Source organism: Mytilus galloprovincialis, chromosome 1, assembly GCF_965363235.1.
Source record: "Mytilus galloprovincialis chromosome 1, xbMytGall1.hap1.1, whole genome shotgun sequence".
Taxonomy (NCBI): domain Eukaryota; kingdom Metazoa; phylum Mollusca; class Bivalvia; order Mytilida; family Mytilidae; genus Mytilus; species Mytilus galloprovincialis.
The window spans coordinates 89,739,854-89,763,722 of record NC_134838.1 but is presented as its reverse complement, the minus strand read 5'-3'; the positions used below and the strand labels follow the sequence as shown (position 1 = coordinate 89,763,722).

Genomic DNA, 23,869 nt, shown 5'->3' with positions numbered 1-23,869 from the left:
ATATCAATGTTAGTTTGTATAACTCTGCAATGACAAATGTGATAACAATGAAAATGTGTATCATCAGCTCATATTGACCATCTTTCATGGTAGCTCATATTGACCATCTTTCATGGTAATTCAATTAAGGTGGTACATGAATCTAACACTACAGGGAGATAACTCTGTAAAATCAGCTAAGCGTTTTAATTACATTGCATTGTTAAAGAAATATTAAGCATCTCATTGATCAAATTGAGTGTTTGTCAAACTGCTATATATCCAACCAATATTTTCCAAGAAAGTGATTGGTTCAAGTTTTTGGAACTTTTTATATTTTTTTCAAAGGGTCAAAGTAAATATTTTGTCAAAATTTTATAAAAATTAAACGAGCCAAATTAATTTTAGTCAAGGTGTTGGGTACCACCTTAAACAATGGTATTGTTTTTTTCTGAATAAATGTTTATCACATTGGAGGTGTAAACTAAAGGCTGTTCCGACTGTAAAACAATGTTAGCCATCAGCTGTTTTCTCCCCCTTATCTCCCTTGACACATTCCCTGTTTCTATTCTCAATTTTATTTTCCTCTTCAAAGTACTGCAAAGCCAAATCAGTAGTCATTAAATTTTGATTTACCATCATGAGATGTTTTCCTGGACCCCTTATTACTTCATCTCTGACATCTTTCTTCTTCAAGAAACGACCTTGCTTGAAGTTTTCCATTGTAGCAATGGCAACCATTTCAATTCGCTGTCTATCATCAACAAGCCTGGGAAATAAACACATCAACACATGAATAAGTAATCTAAGATAATCTATTAAGTGCATACAAGTTGTTTGCACATTTGCTACAGAAGGCAATTTGTCTTCAATGAACCAATCTTTGTCTTACAGCCAATTTATACCAACTTGAAATATCACAAGACATGCTCAGAGCTCATGAATCAAAACAGCAGTAGAATTTTACTTATATGCTACTGTCTGTACACCAAATAATAAATCTTACATTAAAATTTCACAAGTTTGCAAAATAAAGTCAGCTTACATTAATAGTATGTAAGGAAAATACATATCGGACAATAATCTTATACTTATGTTCATTTACTTTGGTTTTCCTGTAGCCTGCTGTCTTTCTGCTAAACCCATCACCATAGCAACAGTGGCAAACCTAAAGTCAAAATGGCTGCCTATAAAAACTTCTCTCTTTAACCTAATGAGATGTATTTGTTGTTCTGCTTCATCCATAAACATGCTACCTGACCCTGCAAGTTATAAAAAAATAAATTAAGGTTAACATGTTTGGCCAGTACCTTTTAAAAATATAAAAACATTTTTTATGCTCCACCTACAATAGTAGATGGGCATTACATTTTCGGGTCTGTGCGTCTGTTCGTCCCTCTACCCGTTTGTTCCTTTGTCTGTCTGTCCCGCTTCAGTAAAGTTTTTGGTAAAGGTAGTTTTTGATGAAGTTGAAGTCCAATCAATTTGAAACTTAGTACACATGTTCCCTATGATATGAGTTAGAATTTTTACCCAAATTACATGGTCCATCAAACATAGAAAATGATAGTGCGAGTGGGCATTCCACTACTATGGACACATGCTTGTTTTACTTCTGTTTATAAGAAAAAATCACCACATAAAGAAATTCCATAACATGCTCATACTTAACAATATTCTATATACCTTAAACGTATTTGGACATAATAATCTGAAGAATAATTCAGAAAATTGCCTAAATGTTTAATGCTTAATTATAGGATCTTTGAGTCATCTTTTTCAACTGACTTTATACAATGTGCAGTTTGGCCACTGTCCACGGTTAAGGGGAAGCTTGACCACTTAAAACATGTTTAAACCTGCGACATTTTAAACATAGAATGTGTCTATTTGCCCATGTGAAATTTTAAAAATTGTTTGTATAAACATTGAATGACAAAAATATGTGACGTATACAATATTCTGACGTCAGACACACGAATCAATGAATGTGTTTGTAGATAGATGTTTTTGTGTTCTGTCAAATTGTTCCTTTTAAAATTGTTACAGGATGATGACTGCTGTACCCATATTTTGACTATTTTATTTAATATGTCTGTTTAGTTCATGCATAATTGTAAATATAACGGAATTTGATGAGACTGTCAACAAAGTGAGAGGGTTAGCGCTATAAAACCAAGTTTAATCCACCATTTTCTGCATTTGAAAATGCCTGTACCAAGTCAGGAATATGACAGTTCTTGTCAATTCGTTATTGATGTGTTTTTTCATTTGATTTTGCCATGTGATTATGGACTTTCTGATTCAATTTTCCTCTGAGTTCAGTATTTTTGTGATTTTACTTTTTCCAGGTCAGGAGCCTTTATTGTAGTGGTTATCATTGGTTGTTGTCTATCATATTTGGTTTTTATGTTCAATTTTCAATACTTAGACTTTTGACAATGAGAATACAATACAATAGTTCTCTTTTGGTTTTCTCATTTGAATTAATTTTTATTTTTTCATGTCTTGTCCTTTCATAGCTTGGTATATGGTATGAGTCTTTCTCCCATGCTTATACACGCTTCAATACCTTTAATCATTTGTAAAAGAAGATCAACTTCCTCCTGATTTCTGTGGTGAATTTCTAAAATGGGATTCATTTTGTCTGTTATTTCTTCTTCATTAATAAGGTCATCACCTACAATACAAAAATAACTAAAAGTTTTTTTGTGTTTTTTTTAAACTTTCCAGAAATAAAACTTTCCTACTACTGAGATTAACTTTTATTTTAAAAAAATATATTGAATAAAACACATTATTTTGATGGTACACTTCACTTGTGGCATTCTAAGATTACATAATATTAATTATAGGAATAAAAGTTATAAATCAATTATGACAAAAACATACCCAGTGCTTTTTGTAGAAACTGATGTCTGTGGATTCCCATTAATGCTCTGACTGACTTCTCTAATGTAATTACATCAACTAAACCCTTCAATCCAACATGGTCACCTAAAATAAATCATAATAAGAATTCGTGTCAACAGACTATCACAATTGCATATCTTCTACTGTCTAATGATGAATTCGTTGTGTATAGAAAACATAAAAAGGTTCATATATTATATGATTGATCTTTACTTTTTTACTTTAATTTAACTTGTAATATGAAATTGTCTATTAGAAATTACTAAACTAATATAAATATCTTAAATGTTATCAAGCTAAACTAATGAATTTGAAAATGTCTATTACACAAGAAATTACCTTTCTGTATCATGTCTTTGACTTGCCCTTTTAGATGAGCTAGTTTTACAAGTTTATCTTTCTCAGCCATTTTATCCCATGATTCCTTGCCACATGACTGACATAGACACTCAGATAACAAACTATCCTGTAATCTGGAGTATTTCTTCTCCAATACCTGAAATATTAAGATAGAAATTTACTTCATCACTTACTAATCATCTGTATAAAGTGTAAATTACTAATGGCCATTGCATTTACAAATCACATATCAAAACAGAAATCAGTTTAAACTGAGTTTTACAATGTGTATTGCTGTGTGTTTGTTTAATCTACATTGGCTAATGGTATAGGGGATTGAGATCTCGCTAAACATGTTCTACAATGTAACATTTTTGCACCTGTTCCAAGTCCGCAGCCTCTGCCCTTTGTTAGTCTTGTATGTTTTTTAATTTTAGTTCATTTATATTTTTAGGAGTTAGGATGACATCCATTTTCATTGAACTAGAAGACAATTTTGTTAAGGAGCCAGCTGAAGTGCACCTGTAGGTGCAGGATTTTCTCTGTGTGTTGAAAACCCATTGGTGTCCTTCAGCTGTTTTTTTACTCTATGGTGGAATTGTTGTCTCTTTGACACATTCTCTATTTAATCAAAACTGACTTTTGTGGCTACAAGTGGGCAATAATAATCTGACATCTTTCTGTGCTTAGGTCACAGAATAAAACTTATAAAGTTTACCATGATAAGTTCATCTTCTTTGACAGAATCATCTGTCTGTGTAAGTATGTCAAACACATTGTGAACTGTTCCCTGTTGTCTAGCATCCTTTTCTTCCTCCAGTTTAGTTTCTAACTGTTCTTCAGTCTGAAATACATAAATGATATTTATTTTACTTAATTCTTCTATCGTACCATTATAGATTTTATTCATATCAGTTCTAAGCTTCAGAAATGATCTACTAGTTGGAAGGTATTCATTCATCTTTTTTGTAAATTATGGCATTTTTTTTTAATAACAAAGCCCTAATAAGTGCCATAGACCTTTGACACATGATTATGAAATTTAAAATATTAGTCTTCATTAACTTTAGTGGACCAAACCTCAGTTAAAGAATGACTGCAAGAAAGTAGCTCTTTGATGAAAATCTGTAACGTTGGGCTTCTGACCTGAAACCTTGAAATATACAAGAATTCAAGCTTCTTTTTAATAACTTTTGAGGTTTACAATACATTGTACAATACAACTGTGTTAACAGACAAACATGCAAGAACTGGTTCTTTTTTAATAAATAAATGATCTTGTATGTATGCTTCTGATACTTACAACATTTTCTATATTCTGTAACAATTTTGCAAGTTCTCTATCCTGTCTGTCCTGTAAATCTCTCAGAGTTGTCACAGTGACTTCCTCCATTGATGTTCTACCTGATTTTCTGCCAATAGCACTAATTGCTACTGCCTCTTCTAGGATACTAATATAATCCTCTTTGTCACCTGTTAAAACAGTTTACTCTCATGTCAATCTTTTTACAAAATATTTTACACAACATTTATTTGTCTGAATTTCAATCCAACAACTCAACTCTGCACAAAATCTTAATTAAATCAGAGTATTTCTTACTATAAGGTATAAAAAGTAATATCAATAAGTAAAGATAAAAAAATAATAAACTGTTATCACAGAGATATGTCTCGCTTTTTTTGTAATTTTGATAATGCAAATGTTGAAATCAAAATAGCAATACTTTAACATCTTACACAAGTTATGCAAATATTCAAAGTCAATGAACCATGACTGAGTTACATGGCTAAACAATCTCCATGTAAATGAGATGTGCCAATGCTAATACAACTGCATACCAAATATCATTGACTTATTTTATGAATAATTTATGAACCTTGAAGAGGGGTGGGGCTATATAATCTCAATGGAAACAATACTTGCAAATGCCAATAAATTTGCAAACCAAATATCATTGACTAAACATTAGCAGTTCATCTTAAACTGATCTAATCACAAACTAATACATGTAAACTAAGATAAATAAACTCATCATAGATAAACTAAGATAAGTTTCAAAGTCATTAGACTGTGACTGAGGGGTGAGGCCAAATATTCTCCATGAAAATGAGATCTGCCAATGCTTATACAACTGCATACCAATTAACGTTGGCCTACCACTAATGGTTCCCCTTGAACTGACCTAATCACAAACTAATACATGATAACTTAGAAAAAATTCAAAGTCAATAGACCATGACTAAGGGGGCGGAGCCAAATTATCTCCATGGAAATGAGATATACCAATGCTTATACAACTGCATACCAAATATCATTGACCTACTACTTGTGGTTCCCCATAAACTGACCTAATCACAAACTAATACATGTAAAATAAGCAAAAGTTTCGAAGTCAATAGACCATGACTGAGGGGGCAGGGCCAAATAATCTCCATGGAAATGAGATGTGCCAATGATTATACAACTGCATACCAAATATTATTGACCTATCACTTGTGGTTCACCATAAACTAGACCTAATCACAAACTAGTACATTGTTGACGCCAACGACATCTTTGCAGACGCCGGGAACAGCATACCTATGTCTCACTTTTTGACTCTGTCAAGGCGACACAAAAATGAATGGAGAATGTGTCCATGGGACACAGATAAAGCCCCAGCTTTCAAATAACATTATAAACGGGTATAACTTGAGAACAGTAAAAAATTGACTCCACACAAATTTCAAAATTGATTTGTCTTTTATGGTAATAAGCATTGTGTATACGTTTCATAAAATTTGGTTGAAGCCAAAGTAAGAGAAAGCACATCAATTTTGAGATGTTTAGACGGACAAGGGAAAAGTTTAATGCCCCCTCTGCTGCATCGTTTTTTCATACACTTTGTAACTTTTTTACAATTTGTCTCACCTGAGTTGGCTAAATCTAATTTCCTCCTTTTTGTCTGAAGTTCTGCTAGTCTAGACTTCCTCTCATCAGCAGACATTTCTGAGGCAGCCTCCATTAGCTCTGTGATTGACTCATCTTGTAAGTACTTCAGTAACTGTTCTCTCTCATCGTAATGTCTCTTCATCACTTCATACAGATAAGCTGTTTGCCATCCGGTTAAATCTCCTAGAAATAAAATTCAAGCTCAGTATCAACTCATACTCTAAATTCTGATATTGTGATCAATCATAGACAAACTGAAGAATTAAAGACATGAGATTGGGAAAGACAGAAAAAGGCCACTGAAAACATACATTCCATTTTGTATTTCAGAATTAAAAAAAAATAATTTCCTACTTTTCGTTATCAATAATGAATATTTTGGTCAAATCTATAAGTAATTGTCATGATCGCAAAAAATGCTGTTTCCCAAGTGGTCATGTCCAAAAAGTTATGTATGCAAATTGAATAAAACTAACAATATCATCTGAACATTATAAATATAATTGGCTTGCTAATCTAAACGAGTTCTACTTAAATAAAACACAGAGCAATAGCTATATATATAGGAACTTCCACAATGAAAATGAAAATAAAAGTTTTAAAAAGATGATAGTTTTTATAAATTTTAAAAGCTTTAGATTAAAATAGACTAACATTTTTATCTCTACTAAATATAACTTTTCGTATAGACTTAAAACCAAATATGAATGCGATTTAAAGATGCAAATATACTGTGCATTCATTTATTTCCATGGGTACCAATTTTTGATGATCAAGTAAAATTGTATTTTCATTGATATTTGATTTCATGATTTTACAACAGTCTGCATACATGCATAATTTAATTTTGGATGTAACACGTCTTCTGATTGGCTGACGTTATTTTGTTATGAGCCCATAGACATAATTTAGTCATGTGACAGTGACGTCATCAACGTTTTTTCATGGTTTTCTACGGTTTAAAATGGAATTTAGAATTAAATTATAAGAAATGACTGTAATATTTTTTCTGTCTATTCGAAATAACATAAAAAATGTGGTGCACACTGTTAAATAACCTGCTACGCGCGTTATTCAGTGTGCACCACATTTTTTATGTTATTTCTTCATAGACAGAAAAAATATTACAGTCATTCCTTAAATATAGAACATTTGTATTTCCTTCAACACTTAAATTCATGATTCACCTGTAACCACAAAATCTACAAAAATTGATTACCCACGAATAATAATAAATCAACAGTACAATACTTTTCAGATACCTACCAAAGTTCAACATATGCTAAAGAGAGACTGATAGTCAAAAGCTCTATAATCTTTGAAGTAAAGCAATACATATTATAATTTTAACTTTGAGTTAGTCAGACAAAAATCTAATGTATTAATACTGTATAAAACCATTTTGATCTTTTCTAATTTTGGGTTTATTCTGTTAATTTTCTACATATCATGTGAGTATTACCTTTTTCTGGTGCAAATGACTTTTCTTTCTTTTTGGTTGGTTCTTTTTCTTGTAAATTAGCAAATCTAAGTCGAGTTCTTCTCATTGCTAAATCATACTGTCGACTTTGATCTTTTGGATGCCTGTGGTTAATAAAAAATGCCATCAAGGAGCTTTTTTAGTTCTAAATTTTGAAGTACATCTTTTAAGAGATTGTTGACATTTTTAAAAAAAAAATGTGTCTACTTCAGTTGATTAAATCAGTTTATGTAATTAAAAAATTATCTCAATTGATCATTTTAATACTTGCGCATTGTATTGTCAAAAAACATCACATATTTATGTAACAGAAGTATTCTATTTTTGTCGAGCCTTCGACTTTAGTCGAAAAAGCGAGACATAGCGATCCTACATTCCGTCGGCGTCAGCGTCGTCGGCGGCGTCAACAAATATTCACTCTGTGGTTAAAGTTTTTGAAATTTTAATAACTTTCTTAAAGTAAACTGGATTTCTACCAAACTTGGACAGTAGCTTGTTTATGTTCATAAGATAGTATGCAGAAGTAAATTTTGTAAAAATAAAATTCTATTTTTTCCGTATTTTACTTATAAATGGACTTAGTTTTTCTGCCATAACATTACATTCACTCTGTGGTTAATGTTTTTGAAATTTTAATAACTTTCTTAAACTATACTGTATTTGTACCAAACTTATACAGAAACTTGTTTATGATCATAAGATAGTATTCAGAAGGAAATTTTGGAAAAATAAAATTCCATTTTTTCCATATTTTACTTAAAAATGGACTTAGTTTTTCTGCCAGGAAACATTACATTCACTCTGTGGTTAAAGTTTTTGAAATTTTAATAACTTTCTTAAACTATCCTGGGTTTGTACCAAACTTGGACAGAAGCTTGTTTATGATCATAACATAGTATCCAGAAGTAAGTTTTGTTAACAAATAAATCCATTTTTTGTGCATTTTACTTTTAAATGGACTTAGATTTTCTGCCAGGAAACAACGCATTCACTCTGTGGTTAAAATTTTTAAAATTTTAATAACTTTCTTATACTATTTTGGACCTGTTCCAAACTTGGACAGAAGCTTGTTTATGATCAAAAGCTAGTATCTGTATTTTACTTATAAATGGACTTTTTAAAAAAGTTTTAAAAACATACTGTATTTTTACCAAACTTGGACAGAAGCTTCTTAGAATCATAAGACAGTATCAAGAGGAATATTTTTATTGATTTTATTCCTCTTTTGTTGAGCCTGCAATTAACAGCATAAGTAGGCGAGACACTGGGTTCCGCGGAACCCTTAAGAATTTTTCAATAAATAGTTAAAATTTGTAAAAATGTGTAAGGGTTCTGACGAACCCAGTGTCTCGCCTACTCTTTCTGTTAATCGTAGACTCAACAAAAATGAGGAAATAAATCAATAAAATATTCCTGTTGATATTATCTTTAAATTGTAAGAAGCTTCTGTCCAAGTTCGGTAAAAATCCAGGATAGTTTATGAATCTAATACTATTTAAAAACTTTTAACTTCAGACTAAATGTAATGTCAACTGGAAGAAAACTAAATTTCCATCTAGATACTAGCTTTTGATCTAAAACAAGCTTCTGTCCAAGTTTGGTACAAATCCAAAATAGTATAAGAAAGTTAAATTCTAAAAAGCTTATCTACAGAGTAAATGTGTTGTTTCCTGGCAGAAAATCTAAGTCCATTTAAAAGTAAAATACGAAAAAAATGGAATTTTATTTTTACAAAATTTCCTTCTAGATACTAGCTTTTAATCATTAAAAAGCTTCTGTCCAAGTTTGGTACAAATCCAGATAGTATAAGAAAGTTATTTAAATTTTAAAAAGTTTAACCACAGAGTGAATGTGTTGTTTCCTGGCAGAAAATCTAAGTCCATTTAAAAGTAAAATACGGAAAAAATGGAATTTTATTTTTACAAAATTTACTTCTGGATACTATCTTATGATCATAAACAAGCTTCTGTCCAAGTTTCGTAGTAACCCAGGATAGTTTAAGAATGTTATTAAAATTTTAAAAACTTTAACCACAGAGTGAATGTAATATTTTCTGGCAGAAAAACTAAGTTCATTTAAGGAGGCTTGAGGGTATAAAAATTTCAGAAAAAAATTAAACATTTGTTTTTCATTACAAATTTTTTTTATTACCTTTTGTAGTTGTTACTTTATCATATGGTACAAAAAACAATCAAAAAAATTCGTGTTGGCCCCAGATGACTTTTAAAATGTAAACATTATCTAAAAAATTCCAAATTATCTCCCTTTGGTGGAAAAATGCCATTTTTTGGCTTTAAAATTGAAATATCTCTTTTAACTCATTGGTGACCTATATTTTTTATATATAATTTCGATATATGCTTTACTTAAACTAAATTATCGTAAAATTTGAGCAATTTCTGTAATAAATTTCTTTTTTTACTTCGATATTACCTTTATTTCTCATATTAGTTCAACAGAAAAAAAAATCTTTTACAAAGATGTATGCTTCTTTCGAAGACAGATTGTGAGCGCACATGAACGGTGACCCCATTTTATTATTTTATTTTTCTCTTAACTATAAGATAAAGTTCATTTATAGAAAAATATTGAGAAATCCTATATAAATGATTTAGACCCGCGAACCCCCTTAAAAGTAAAATACAGAAAAAATGGAATTTTATTTCTACAAAATTTACTTTTGGATACTATCTTATGATCATAAACAAGCTTCTGTCCAAGTTTGGTAGAAATCCAGGATAGTTTAAGAAAGTTATTAAAATTTTAAAAACTTTAACCACAGAGTGAATATTTGTGGAAGCCGCTGACTCTGATGATGGAATGTAGGATCGCTTAGTCTCACTTTTTCGACTAAAGTCGAAGGCTGGACAAAAATACTATATTTACAGGCCGAAAAGGGATCTTACATTGCCTACTCCTTTAAATGAGTCATTTCAAGGTTCACCTTTTGTATCTAGAGTGCAGGACACAGTGTAATTTTGTGCACGAACTGTATGTAAAGAGTTACTTTCTAACTTGTACCATAGCAATTCATAAAATATAACAACCCATTGCCATTAGTCAATTTTAGTTTACGCAAGTACTAAAGGCAGCAACAATCCAGCAATTTTTATTTATCAAGTGAACAAATGTGGCAATACACCACATTCTATTTCCCTGTAAAAGGAAATGTTAGAGGAGGAAGAATAGCACAGCAGCAGTTGATGAAAGGTAGAGGGAATTTCATGGAAAGAGAAGCCAACTAGCAATCAAATTGTCAATATTTGTCTAAAGAAAATGCTTAAATTTCCAGAATGAGTATATAAACAAAATATTGTTTACAAATTCTAGACTTCCTTTTGATATATTTTGTTTTGGCTATTAAATATTTCTTTATTATTATACATGCTTTATTATTTTTAATAATTAATGCATAAATTAAAATCATTTAATAATTTATCGATCTTATTGATTCTCGTGTAATAATATGGGAGATAACTCAGATTTGCCATTATTGAAAAAAATAATACTGTTAATATAGTTAAACGACTATACAGTATTTTTTTATTTTTAACTCTGAGAATATTTTACATTTTTAAGGAATATTTACTGGTTTGGGCTCCATTAGACAGATTGTGTAGTTTTTGGTTTAGATTATAATTGCAAAGTTACGATTTAACAAATTAAGAATACTAAGTTGACTCAGGAGGTGGAAAATTTATTGAGTTACTAATATTTTCATATATCATATCACTTCGGATACATTTCAGATTAGTATTGTCTATCAAGACAAAATTTTGATAGTTTGAAAGTTATTTCCGCACAAGATCAGTACTGAGTTTTACCCAAAAAAAACTACGACTAAAATTGATAGTAATTATACTGAATTGTGTAAGAATTATGATCAATTTTTTGCCGTAAGATTTTTTATGAAATGTAGGCCAGCAGAATAATCTGAAGTCAATGAAATTTCTCACCTGTTCTGAAGAGCTGCCATTAATCGCTCAATTAATCCAACACTAAGAGCTGACACTTCAAAATCTTCCTCTAATTGTGCACAAAAGGTTTCTAGTTTCAGCAGTACAATTTTGAGTCTCTGTGTTTTTACTGGTAATTGTTTGGTACTGGTGGATTTTAGCCATATTAACAAAGTCTCCTGTTCATTGTCATATCTTGGTACCAGATCAGCCAAAACATTCATATGAGGGAACTTCTCTGAAGGGGGTTCATCTGCTATAAGAGGAAAATAGATAATTAATTGCATTGTATATTGAAAACAATAATTAAGTTAAGCATAGAAAATTTAAAACAAAAATTTGAAATTATAGTTACTTTAAATTAGTTTTACAACTTTAAAAAATCCCTTTTTATAGAATACACTTATTATATATGATGCTTCAGATGTCAAAAGATAGCAATCCAGCAATCCAACAAGACATATTGACAATTTTTTTTTTTATCTAAAGATCATCATACAAACATCAATTATGACCATGTGCTCATGGCAGGCTCTGAGTCACCTAATTCATGTGAAGCTGAAATATATGTTTTATATACTCTCAGTGTTGGATTAATTAAACGATTATAATAATACCTTGATTTTGTCCAGTTTTTTTCTGTTCCTGTAATCTTTTCTCATATTCTGTCTTTTCTTCACCAATAAGCTGCCTAAGTGAAGGTAATGCCTAAAAGTGCAAGTTAATTTGTTTGTTAATAAGAAAGTCTACATCTATAAGTGATCGCAATCATAATAGTTTAAACAAAACAAATTTTATAAATAAACTGTGATTAAACCTACAATTTATACAGTATGAGGAAGAATACCTTTGATTTTGGTCCAATGAGACTTTCCATATCCTGCAACTGTCCTAACCCTCTCAGTTTTCTTTCTTCCTTTTCCTTTTCTTTTAAATACTTCTTTCTTTCCTTTTCATTAAGTCTAAAAGTAGGAATGCGGTTTTAATATGTATCTGGATTAAAGATGGATAAAATGGGTTTCTTGTTTGAATGGTTTTACATTAGTCATTTTTTTGGGGCCCTTATAGCTTCTTGTTCGGTGTGAGCCAAGGCTCCGTGATGAAGACCATGCTTTGACTTATAATGGTTTACTATTACAAAATTTGACTTAGATGGAGAGTTGGCTCATTGGCGCTCATACCACATCCTCTTTTATCCAAATATCTATTTTTCATATCACTTTTGAATTCAACTTTCCATGAGAAATATGATAATGTGTAGAGTAATCAATAAAATATATGAAACCATGTATAAATTCCATGTATAAATTCTCATAATGTTGATTAATAACTAAATCTCATTCTTCTCTCAAAACAATAAAATTGTGCAAATCATTCCAATATGTCTTTACTACTGACCATTGGGCTTTAAATTAAGACAAATAAATCAATTGCCATCTTGAAATTTAGGTGGTTCAAACTCAAAGCACTTTTTTAAAACAACTTAATCTTTAACTTACAAGAACAAAATATATTAAATATCTTGTTAAATAGCATTTTTCAAAGAACAGCTAATAATAGAAAGATTAGAAGATTATTTTTTCTATTGATTTGAATAATTGATTATTACGTAACTTTAAACCTTCTCTTTACCTTTTTGTTGGTGGGGTAATAAGTGTAAATTATATTTTGAATGGTCTAATATTGATTGATTGATTGGTGGTAACTGTATGCTGCATCAGCACAAAAGGCTATATTGTGGTGACAGCTGTTTTAGATATTGTAAAAACTTTGTTTTTTTTTAAACAGACAAAAAGTCTTTCAATATATACTAAAACTTTAGTTTAAAGTCTAAATACTTATTTATAAATAAAAAAATATCAATAAGATTACAAGAATAAAAATTACAATTGTTTTAAACTAATACAACCATATTCAAACTTAGGAATATATTCCAATTTCTTTAAAAAAAAGAAAGAATTGTTTCAACAGGAATGGTATAAAAAGTTCAGTATAGAAAGAATCTCTAATAAACTTACTGTTTCCATTCTGTGCCCATCTTATATTCTAGTCCCATCCTGAGAATGTTTTTACGGAGGGTATCATACTTAACATCTAAAGCATCTACATAATCTTTGTCCTCTGCAGAAATCTCAATGGTTCCAAGGGCAACAAAAGATATATTATCAAAATGTTCTTTAATACGCATCTTGTTTTCTTTCTTTATCAGGAATATCACATCAGATTTAACCTATGGAAGACAAAAGTTGATATATCACAATTTATTCTTGCTTTTTCATGTACATTTGACTTAAAAATGATTCAGCAGGTTATGAATTTATAAAAATACAATTTTGTTAAATCAAAATAAATTAATACAGAAATAAAGCTCTCTCCTCACTCAAAATCCATAAAAGACATTAATCTCAATCATTATTAACAGTTCAACTATAGACAATGCATATAATATAAGTATAGCTGAATGCAATTGATAAATTACAAACTGTTGAGGCATAAATTGGAAAATAACCATATAAATTAATACAAAAATGTATAATGCTTACCTGTTTTGAAACAAATTGTTCCAAACTTGCTTCATATTCTACTTCCTGTCTTTGTATAAGGTCAGCCAGAACACATTCTGCTACCACATTATCTGTTACAATGCTAGCAGTTGGAAGAAGTTCTTCTCTCCTTACTTCACAGTAAAGTGCTACAGCTAAAAAATATATGCAAGGAAAAATATTACTGAAATGTCAAGCCAGCATGATTACAATTCTCTCTTTAGTATTTTGATTTCACCTAGACCTATAAGGTATAAATTTCCATCTTACTGTGAATTTCGTTTTTTTGTCGGTACCAATTTTCATGGTTTAATGAAAACTTGCATATTTGTGATATTTAATTTCATGGTTTTGGCAAAGTGGGCATACATTCCTATAAAATAATTGTAATTCATTTAACATTTAAATTTGTTGTTTCCTTGAATCCATGAAAATTGGAATCCAACAAATATAATGAATCAAATACAGATGAGGAAAAATCAAGTTTTGAAGCAAATTTTGGTTTTGTTATCCAACCTTCAGTAAGGATTTGGTGTAAATGTTGAGTGTCATCCGAGTTGGACTGAGACCAACTGATCTGCTGATTTCTCAGAACTTTAAGTCTCTTCTTTCTCTCCTGACTACTCATTTGATGAGCTTTCTTCTTTTGTTGTTCACTCTCTCTACCTTGTAACATGTTTATCATTGCCTACAAAAATAAACTGGGTATATACAAAGAACAAATAACAATAAAAACAAAAGTTTTTTTCTCTTAATTTTTCACTATAAGATTTATGGAACTTGATAAATTTGTTTTGACTCAAGACTGCTGCCTGCTAACACATAAATAAATAAATTACAAAAGTGTTATGAACAATTTGAAATGTTAAGTTCACTGTGTAATCTCATTAACTCTTTATACATCAGCAAAATTTAGTAGCATTTGGTTTAAATACTCCAATCCATGTACTTAAAAATTGTGTGTGTCATTTATGTTCATGTTGTCATGGAATATAACTAGTTGTATTTGAGTTATTACAGATTTTTTAAGTCTATTGTTTCACATTCATTGTGCTATATTGATGATAGTATCAGGGATCTGTAAAGACACAAGTCAATCATGTATTGTAATTCATTTAGCTAAAATGAAACAAAAACACAAAGAAAGCGCTTAAATGATAAAAAGCTTTAAGGAATTATTTATACCTCTCTTTCATAGAAATGTTTCTGTACAATTTCCTTGATAAGATGCTGCTTTAAATCTGTCAAACCCAAATCATCTAACTTGTTGCTGTCGACTAAATCAGCAGGTGTGTGCTGGAGTTTTCTCCCCTTCCTGTCCTCCAACTGAATCTGTGAGAGTTGTTCACTTCTATTCCTGTCCCAATCGTTCCCTCTAAAATAATGAATTCAAATTTACATCATAGTGCACTACAGAGTTGAGTATGTCTACTAAAATCGATTTTCTTCTATCCTTAAGACAGGCAGCAAATGCATATTATTCTGCAGCCAGCAGGGGTATCAATCTTACCAAAGTCTTTCTAAATTTTTTTTTAGGAAATACATGAAAGATTGATATATATATACATGAATTTTGTTTGTTAAATATGTACCTTCAGATTTAAGAAAAAAAACAACATATTCTTGCATCTTGAAACTACTCATGGTGATTAGAACTTGATCACCTAGTATGTAATGAATTTACCTAAAAGAAAACTGACAAATAAATATTTGTACTATAATTACTTTATTATCCAATATCATGCATAACATTTTTCTTACTTGGTTGATCTGTATTGTTGTGGCCTCTCTGCTAACCCTACTGCCATGGCCAAGGCTGGGAAACCCCATTCATCTGTCAGTAACAAGTGTTGTCGTAGTAACCTATAATATTCATTCTCTAAAGCAACAGAAGACATACTGGCTCTAGATTTAACTGCCATCATTGTTTCTTCCTTTTCAAGCTTAAATCTTTCTATCAAGTTAATTAAGCTAGCTCCACATGTTGTATCTCCTGACAATTAAAAGAAACATTTTTCTTGCACTGACCATAAGACATGAATATAGTTATTGTTGTTTTATAAAACTAAAATAATCAACTCCTTAAATGTTATGAATTTGAGACAAAAATAACCCTAACCCTAACCTTGTTGACATATCTATATTTACATCTTTTAAAATACTGGTCATGACTCTCTGGTGTTCTGTTCCCATGACTTTTTTTACATTTCATTAATCATAGCTTTATAATATTATTCTCAAATGACTTTATTTCCATCTTAAGATTTATTAAGGAGATGTGGTAAAAATGCCAACAATTCACCCAAACTAATGATAATATTTGAAGAGCCTTTTTTTAATCTTACCACTTATAACTCCCTGGTATTCTGTCTGTATGGCTTTATCAATGTCCTGTTCTTTCATGCCTTGTTGTCGGAGTGTTTCACGTTTTTTCTCTGTCTGCTCTTTTCTCTTTAAGTCATGAGACCTGACTTCACCCATCAAACCTGTCAATGTGGCTATAAGGTCCAGACGAGAACCAGATAATCCACCTATTCTATCCTGTAAACTACCTTCTCTACTGTACTGTTTCTCTTCACGACATAGCTGCTGGAAAATCTCATGTCTGTCACTTTCCATTGCTAAAATTATATACAAAAGTCTGGTCTTAAAGCAAAAAAGTCTGAAAATTTTGTAAGATCAAAACTAGGTGCATAAAATATTCTTTTGACTATTGATGTCTAATCAAAAAATTAGTTTAAGACAAAGTAAAGCTTGTTCATATACATATGGAAAATTTGCAGACTTACACAATTTTTTTCACAAAATTCTATTTGTCATATCTAACACTAATCATGTTTTTTCTCACATTATTCTACAGACAATACTGTTATACCTGCAGACATTTTAGCCATTTCCCACAGCAGTTTAGACTTGAGTTTATCATATTTCTGTGTCATTGCATCATTTACATCACTCATGGTAATTGTATCTTTCAACTTAGTAGATGTTGTGTCGTCGTCTGCTTCCAAACCATCATCAAATAACATTGCTTCAAGTCCTTGTTTATCCCATCTACAAAATTAAAATCTACTGTCAAGCTTTATCATACAAGTAAATAAATCATCATAATAAACTGCTTCAAATTCAACCGCTAAAGGGGCTTGCTAACCCTAGGCCTGGTGCTATTCAAAAATCAAGGGGAGAAAACTAAGTTTTACTGTGACATTTTTTACTAATTACAGACAATTCTAGTCTACAATTCAGCAACAATGATGAATGATTTCTATAAATTGCAATGACAATGGGAAGTTATACTTACTTATTTCTTCTTCTCTGTGCATTGTACTGAGCATTATCCAAGTACTCTTGTATTTCTTCTTTGTCATCCTTCAAACATACAATCATTATTATGTACCCAAAACTGAAGCAGTTAAATACATTTACATGTTCTATACATCTGATAAAAAAAAGTTAATCTCTTAAAACAATAAAAAGTTTCTGTTTTCATACACAGTTAGATTCGGCATATCAAAGAACCCCAATTATTCAATTTTTGATGAAATCAAACAAAGTTCAATTTTGGACCCTTTGGGCCCCTTATTCCTAAACTGTTAGGACCAAACCTCCAAAAATGAAACCCAACCTTCCTTTTATGGTCATAAACCTTGTATTTAAATTTCATAGATTTCTATTTACTTATACTAAAGTTATGGTGCGAAAACCAAGAATAATGCTTATTTGGGCCCCTTTTTGGCCCCTAATTCCTAAACTGTTGGGACCAAAACTCCCAAAATCAATCCCAACCTTCCTTTTGTGTTCATAAAACTTGTGTTTAAATTTCATTGATTTCTATTTACTTATACTAAAGAAATTGTACGAAAACCAAGAATAATGCTTATTTGGGACCTTTTTTGGCCCCTAATTCCTAAACTGTTGGAACAAAAACTCCAAAAATCAATCCCAATCTTCCTTTTGTGGTAATAAACCTTGTGTTAAAATTTCATAGATTTCTATTCACTTTTACAAAAGTTAGAGTGCGAAAACTAAAAGTATTAGGACGACGACGCAGGACGACGCCAACGTGATAGCAATATACGACGAAAAATTAAAAATTTTGCGGTCGTTAAAATTTTTGCGGTCGTATAAAAATGTTTTTGGTTGCAGAAATAATCAAATGTTTGATGATTTTATTAATATCAACATCTGAAGTACTATGTGTTTTACAGCCGATTTCATTGAGCGTGAAGCCAAATGTAATATCTTTGGTTAGCTTGCTTGTTAACTGAACCCTGAAGTCTTTGTTAGTTCAGGTAAACTACCCTCCTTTGAAAGTAGACTACTCAAGCAGATAATCAATCTGTCTGCCTGTTAGATTAGGCTTCTTCAAAAGGAGGGTAGAATACCTGACCTAATAATGACTTCATGGTTCAGTAACAAGCAAGCTAACCAAAGATTACCGTTAGCTACAAACTCAATGAAATTGGCTGTAAAAGAAATTGAAGATACTGTTACTGATAAGATATTTAAATGTGTTATGAGTGTATTTCACAATTTAGCAGTTAAAGGCATAATGATAAGTCATAGTATAAAAATTATAGTTCCTTGGAAGCTTTACACATGCACTTACAAATGTAAATACGACACACTTATCTTTTAAAACATTTACCTGAATCTGCTTTAATTTATTGATTGTATCACTCTGATGTCTAGATTGTATTTTGATTAGTTGCTCTTCTTCTTGTGTTATCTGATCTTTGGAAGCTGGTTCACCTGAAGGGTAATTACACAACCACAGTCTTATCTCATCAAAACAAACTTGTTCACCAGGATCATCTCGGGATTTCAAAAACTCTTTCCATGTATACAATGAGAATCTGTCTCCATGAAACTCTCTAAACATCATCAAGGCATCTTTTAATGAAATTCTGTTTGTTCCTTTATAGTCTAAAGCTTGGAAGTCCCAATAAGCTTGTTCTTCTACTGAACGCCTGCGTTCGATTTCTTCAAGAACAGCTATAAACTGTTGTCTACTGACTCGTCCAGATGATGTACAACCACATATCTGTGTTATTGCATGTTCAATTTGCTCAACTGATATACTGCTGTGGTAAATTGATTGACAAAATTCTAACACTTGATGCAAGGTGACAAATCCTTTACATGAAGGATCTAAATTACTGAATACTGTCATAAAATCCTGGAGACCCATTCTTTCTTGAGCTTCCCTGCTCTTCAATCTTCAAGACAGAAAATATAAAATATTAAATATGTATTATCATTTTAAGAAATTGCTATTGAAAGTCACATTATGGTACCATGAATACTATGATTTTTTTTCAAAAAAGGTAAACAGACCCTTAACCTTATTCTTTTTTTATTTTGTAAGGTTTGAAGTTATTCACATACATGTATAGACATGTTAGATTTAAATCATGACTCAAGATCCATGAAAATGAGGTCAAGGTCAGATAAACCCTTTTAACATTCCATACACCAAATATAGTTGACCTATTCCTCATGCCCCTTATAGTATCTTGGAAGTAGACCTGAATAATTTTGACCAATGAACTATGAAAATGAGGTCACAGACAAATGATATATATCTGCCAGACATGCATGAATACTTTAAAATCGTTCCATACCACAATAAACTGTTGACACAGAAATTAGTCTCGTGTGTAGACATAATATTCAGAAAACGACGATCTGATGGACACAAACATTGGTTATCAATTCAGTCACTAAACCATGATCTGATGGACAGGTCCTGAAGGTGGTTGACAAACTGAGATATCAAGCCATAAATGTAACTTCATATATATATATATATATATATATATATATATATATATATATATATAACTCGTCTAAACATCAACCCAACAATGTTAGATCTGTAAATTTGCTTTCGCAAATTTTTTATTCTTCCCTCGCCGGGATTCGAACCCATGCTACTGTGATATCGTGACACCAAATCGCCTGGTGATACATGGCTGTGTACATAATGCATATACAACTCGTCTAAACATCAACCCAACAATGTTAGATCTGTAAATTTGCTTTCGCAAATTTTTGATTCTTCCCTCGCCGGGATTCGAACCCATGCTACTGTGATATAGTGACACCAAATCGCCTGCACTGCAGCCGTCTCGCTAGACTACACGACCACCTGGGCTCTCAATTAAAAGAGCTTTTGCTGGCCATGTGTTACCTTTCCACGTCAGTTTTAATCTAGCGGCGTACTACAGTACATGATATATAAGGCATGAAGATGATTGTTACAGATCAGCTAAATTATCTATAGTAAAGGATCCTACAAATTAATGTAATATACAGTCACAGAAAATAATTATATTTATAAGTACGTCTGAGTCAGTGACAACTCTACAACAGATGTATCCATCGGATCGCCATCAATGATGGTGATACATGGCTGTGTACATAATGCATATACAACTCGTCTAAACATCAACCCAACAATGTTAGATCTGTAAATTTGCTTTCGCAAATTTTTGATTCTTCCCTCGCCGGGATTCGAACCCATGCTACTGTGATATCGTGACACCAAATCGCCTGCACTGCAGCCGTCCCGCTAGACCACACGACCACCTGGGCTCTCAATTAAAAGAGCTTTCGCTGGCCATGTGTTACCTTTCCACGTCAGTTTTAATCTAGCGGCGTACTACAGTACATGATATATAAGGCATGAAGATGTTATTGTTACAGATATATATATATATATATATATATATATATATATATATATATATATATATAAATATATATCATTGATCTATCAGTCATAGCAGGCAAAACAATAAGTAAAAACTCCAGCCAAGATGACTATGACATAATCCTCCATTTTCTCTTTCAACATATTACAAGATCCTTCACTCTCAGATAGTATAACATAAGTCTACACACTGAACTTCATATATGATTAGATTGCTGGATAAAATAGATCAAACATTCAGTAAATTTGAGTTTGTAAGAAAAAATTGTCAGCAGTCTTTCAAGATGTCATAATTATAAGGACTAATGATGCATGAGGTGACATTGCCTATATTTTAACAATATATTCTGCTTACAAAGAAGTCTTGGTGGCTGAGTGGTCAAAGCAGTTCATCTACTGTATCATTAGCCTGTCAACACTTATGTTGTGAGTTAAAACCCCACATAGGGCAAGTCTGTTTGGCTCTAATCTTAATTGACAAGGATTGTCAGTTTTCCTGTCTGAGGGAGTTTTAGGCTTCATCAAGCAATAAAAACTGACAACCACAATAAAAACAGCATAACTACGAGTGGTGTGAAACATTAACAAGCAAATAAACCTTATAAAAGTTTTGAATTGCATTTGTTCTAGATGCTATACAAGCTATTTTGTTTTAAAGATGTATGAAATCTTTGTACAATATAATATGTCTTATATGTATTGGTATTGTATGTGACGGTTACAGGTACAATTTCTACAGAGCTCATGTTACTGGGGTTTTTTTTGCACTGTTGTTAGGGTTCATCAATACATTGTACACGTTTACAAAAATGGCAGTGTCTTTACATCATGAAATTATTTTTTTTTAGTATAGACAAAACTGTTTAATTTTTAAAAATTTAAAGGCTGACAGCACATAGATATCATGATATACAAATAAAGAAGTTGTATTCATTTTGTGTTTTAAAAAGATGAAAAAAATATTTTGAGCTACATTGTAAACATTTCCTTGCCACAAGTGGTGTAAAAAATACCAGAGTCTTTTTTTTTATGCCCCTCCATTCAGGTAATGATTGTATTGTAATATATTGAATGAAATTGACAAAAGAGGGGCAATAGAAATCGACACCTTTATAAATTTGATTCTAGGTGCTTCCAGGCTTTGGAATTTTCAATTTGTACAGTTTTGTCTAAACACCAATAATCTTTATGGTCAAAACACAGGCATTTTGTCTTAGTGTGTTGTCTGTTGATGGACCTTATATAAAATGTAGATGTTCATTACATCGACATTGTGGGGAACAATTGGTTCAAGGATTTGTAGGGTACAAATCCTTGGTTGGTTCAACATTTTCTACTTGTCATCTTAATCCAGCTGATCATGCAGTCTGCTGAGGGTATTTTCATATTTTGAAAGAAGGCTTATGGACCTGGAAATGCGTCAAAGTAAACATCAAAATAGCCTTCCAGGACATCATAATTATTTGTTTACAGTTTTATTGGCGATCTGGGAAGATGTATGTCGAAAACTATATTTTTTGCTTTCTTACTTCTATAACATTAAATATTGTGTCCTGTTGTGATGTCATTCACTGCAGTCTGCAGCATTAACAGTATATTTGTATTAAGACATTTTAGCTCCCAACCCAATTACGTCCGCCATATTTGTATACCTTCGACACCAGAATGCAGCCAATCAAATTTCTTCTTGCAAGTGCCCCGATTGGGTGATCAAATACAAATTTCAGATTACTATGTTAAACGAATTTTAAAAATAAAAGTTTTTCAAGTAAAATTACAATTTACTTTTCAGCGCTTTTTATTATTTGAAGCTACCAAAAACTTCAAGAAAATAGTATTGAAAATTAAATGTTTTGTTTGTACGATAGAACGTATCCGATTATGTTTTCTGTATATATAGATATGTATTGTCTAAAAATAATTAAAGCATATGTCTCTGGCTTATTGTTATAATTTTCTGGTATTTCCTAAAATACTTTTTGTCTGTTACTTTCTTTTTTCCTTATTTTGAGCAAATGTCTTTTTTAGTTAGACCAAAGGAATGATATTTCGCGGGACTGAAAAATATAATAAAAGGGGGATATATATATACTATCAGTCGAAAGAGAGGAGAAAGATTCCAACTCAGTGATGGACATTCATTATCACTGGACTAGTATATATTTGTTTAGGGGCCAGCTGAAGGACGCCTCCGGGTGCGGGAATTTTTCGCTACATTGAAGACCTGTTGGTGACCCTCTGCTGTTGTTTTTTATTTGGTCGGGTTGTTGTCTCTTTGACACATTCCCCATTTCCATTCTCAATTTTATTCAAACTTTTAATTCGCAAATAATTGACAATGACATGGCTGAAAAAGAAAAGACAAAGTATAAGTTTTACACAAAGTCATGACTTTTCTCGGATTGCCTTTGAGGTATGAATTTACACTAAATCCGTTGTAAGGTGTAATGATTAATGTTACATTGTTTGATTAGTTGACATTAAGCTTCGGCGGAGTACATTCATATCGGTACTTTATCAAGTTATGTGTTTGTTTGTTATTTATTGTGTATGCTTAGTACCGATATAATGGACCAAGCCACTTCCAGCTGATTTCGTGACGTTTCATGAGTTTATTTACCAAAGTTGTGATGTCACACCTAGCTGTTCCGTGTTAGTGAAAGGTTCCTCCCCAAGCATGTGACGTATTCCAAAACTGTCATTATTCATACGTTTTATTTTATATTTTTCTGAGTTTCTCTGATTGACTCCAAGTATAACATAGAAAACTATTCGAACAAAATAATTTGAGTATCACTAGAGTCAAAACATGAACCTAACAGATAAAACACCTATTGAAAGAGAAGTCATTCGTTTGTTTTAACCAGACAGTTTCCATATAACTTATTATCTATGGATTCAGAGGAGAACTCGACACTGGATGGCTCATTTCGGAAGATATTCTTATCACCGAGTTTATCTGGAAAGTTCCTCGTTATCTAAAGGTGTTTCTTGTAAGTTCGAATATATTTT

The 23,869-nt window shown here is 31.4% G+C and overlaps 1 protein-coding gene across 3 annotated transcripts in view; it reads right to left on the bottom strand.

Moving 5' to 3' along the window:
* LOC143044103 (uncharacterized) overlaps positions 1-22,512 on the bottom strand; it is a 68,750-nt gene extending 46,238 nt beyond the window's left edge. For 2 of the 3 annotated variants that reach the window (XM_076216061.1, XM_076216059.1), the window contains exons 1-22: positions 22,387-22,512; positions 18,791-19,361; positions 17,444-17,511; positions 17,018-17,196; positions 16,488-16,763; positions 15,904-16,135; positions 15,328-15,517; positions 14,659-14,830; positions 14,143-14,297; positions 13,618-13,829; positions 12,447-12,561; positions 12,217-12,307; positions 11,600-11,855; positions 7,626-7,747; positions 6,143-6,346; positions 4,535-4,704; positions 3,950-4,075; positions 3,232-3,388; positions 2,872-2,976; positions 2,552-2,659; positions 1,085-1,241; positions 616-748 (exon numbers count right to left, since the gene is read on the bottom strand). In XM_076216061.1, the coding sequence (XP_076072176.1) occupies positions 616-748; positions 1,085-1,241; positions 2,552-2,659; positions 2,872-2,976; positions 3,232-3,388; positions 3,950-4,075; positions 4,535-4,704; positions 6,143-6,346; positions 7,626-7,747; positions 11,600-11,855; positions 12,217-12,307; positions 12,447-12,561; positions 13,618-13,829; positions 14,143-14,297; positions 14,659-14,830; positions 15,328-15,517; positions 15,904-16,135; positions 16,488-16,763; positions 17,018-17,196; positions 17,444-17,511; positions 18,791-19,333 (3,771 nt within the window). In that variant the 5' untranslated portion in view covers positions 19,334-19,361; positions 22,387-22,512. The remainder of the gene's footprint in view (positions 1-615; positions 749-1,084; positions 1,242-2,551; positions 2,660-2,871; positions 2,977-3,231; positions 3,389-3,949; positions 4,076-4,534; positions 4,705-6,142; positions 6,347-7,625; positions 7,748-11,599; positions 11,856-12,216; positions 12,308-12,446; positions 12,562-13,617; positions 13,830-14,142; positions 14,298-14,658; positions 14,831-15,327; positions 15,518-15,903; positions 16,136-16,487; positions 16,764-17,017; positions 17,197-17,443; positions 17,512-18,790; positions 19,362-22,386) is intronic. The other variant, XM_076216060.1, reaches the window with a different exon arrangement.
* Positions 22,513-23,869: the final 1,357 nt, after the last annotated feature.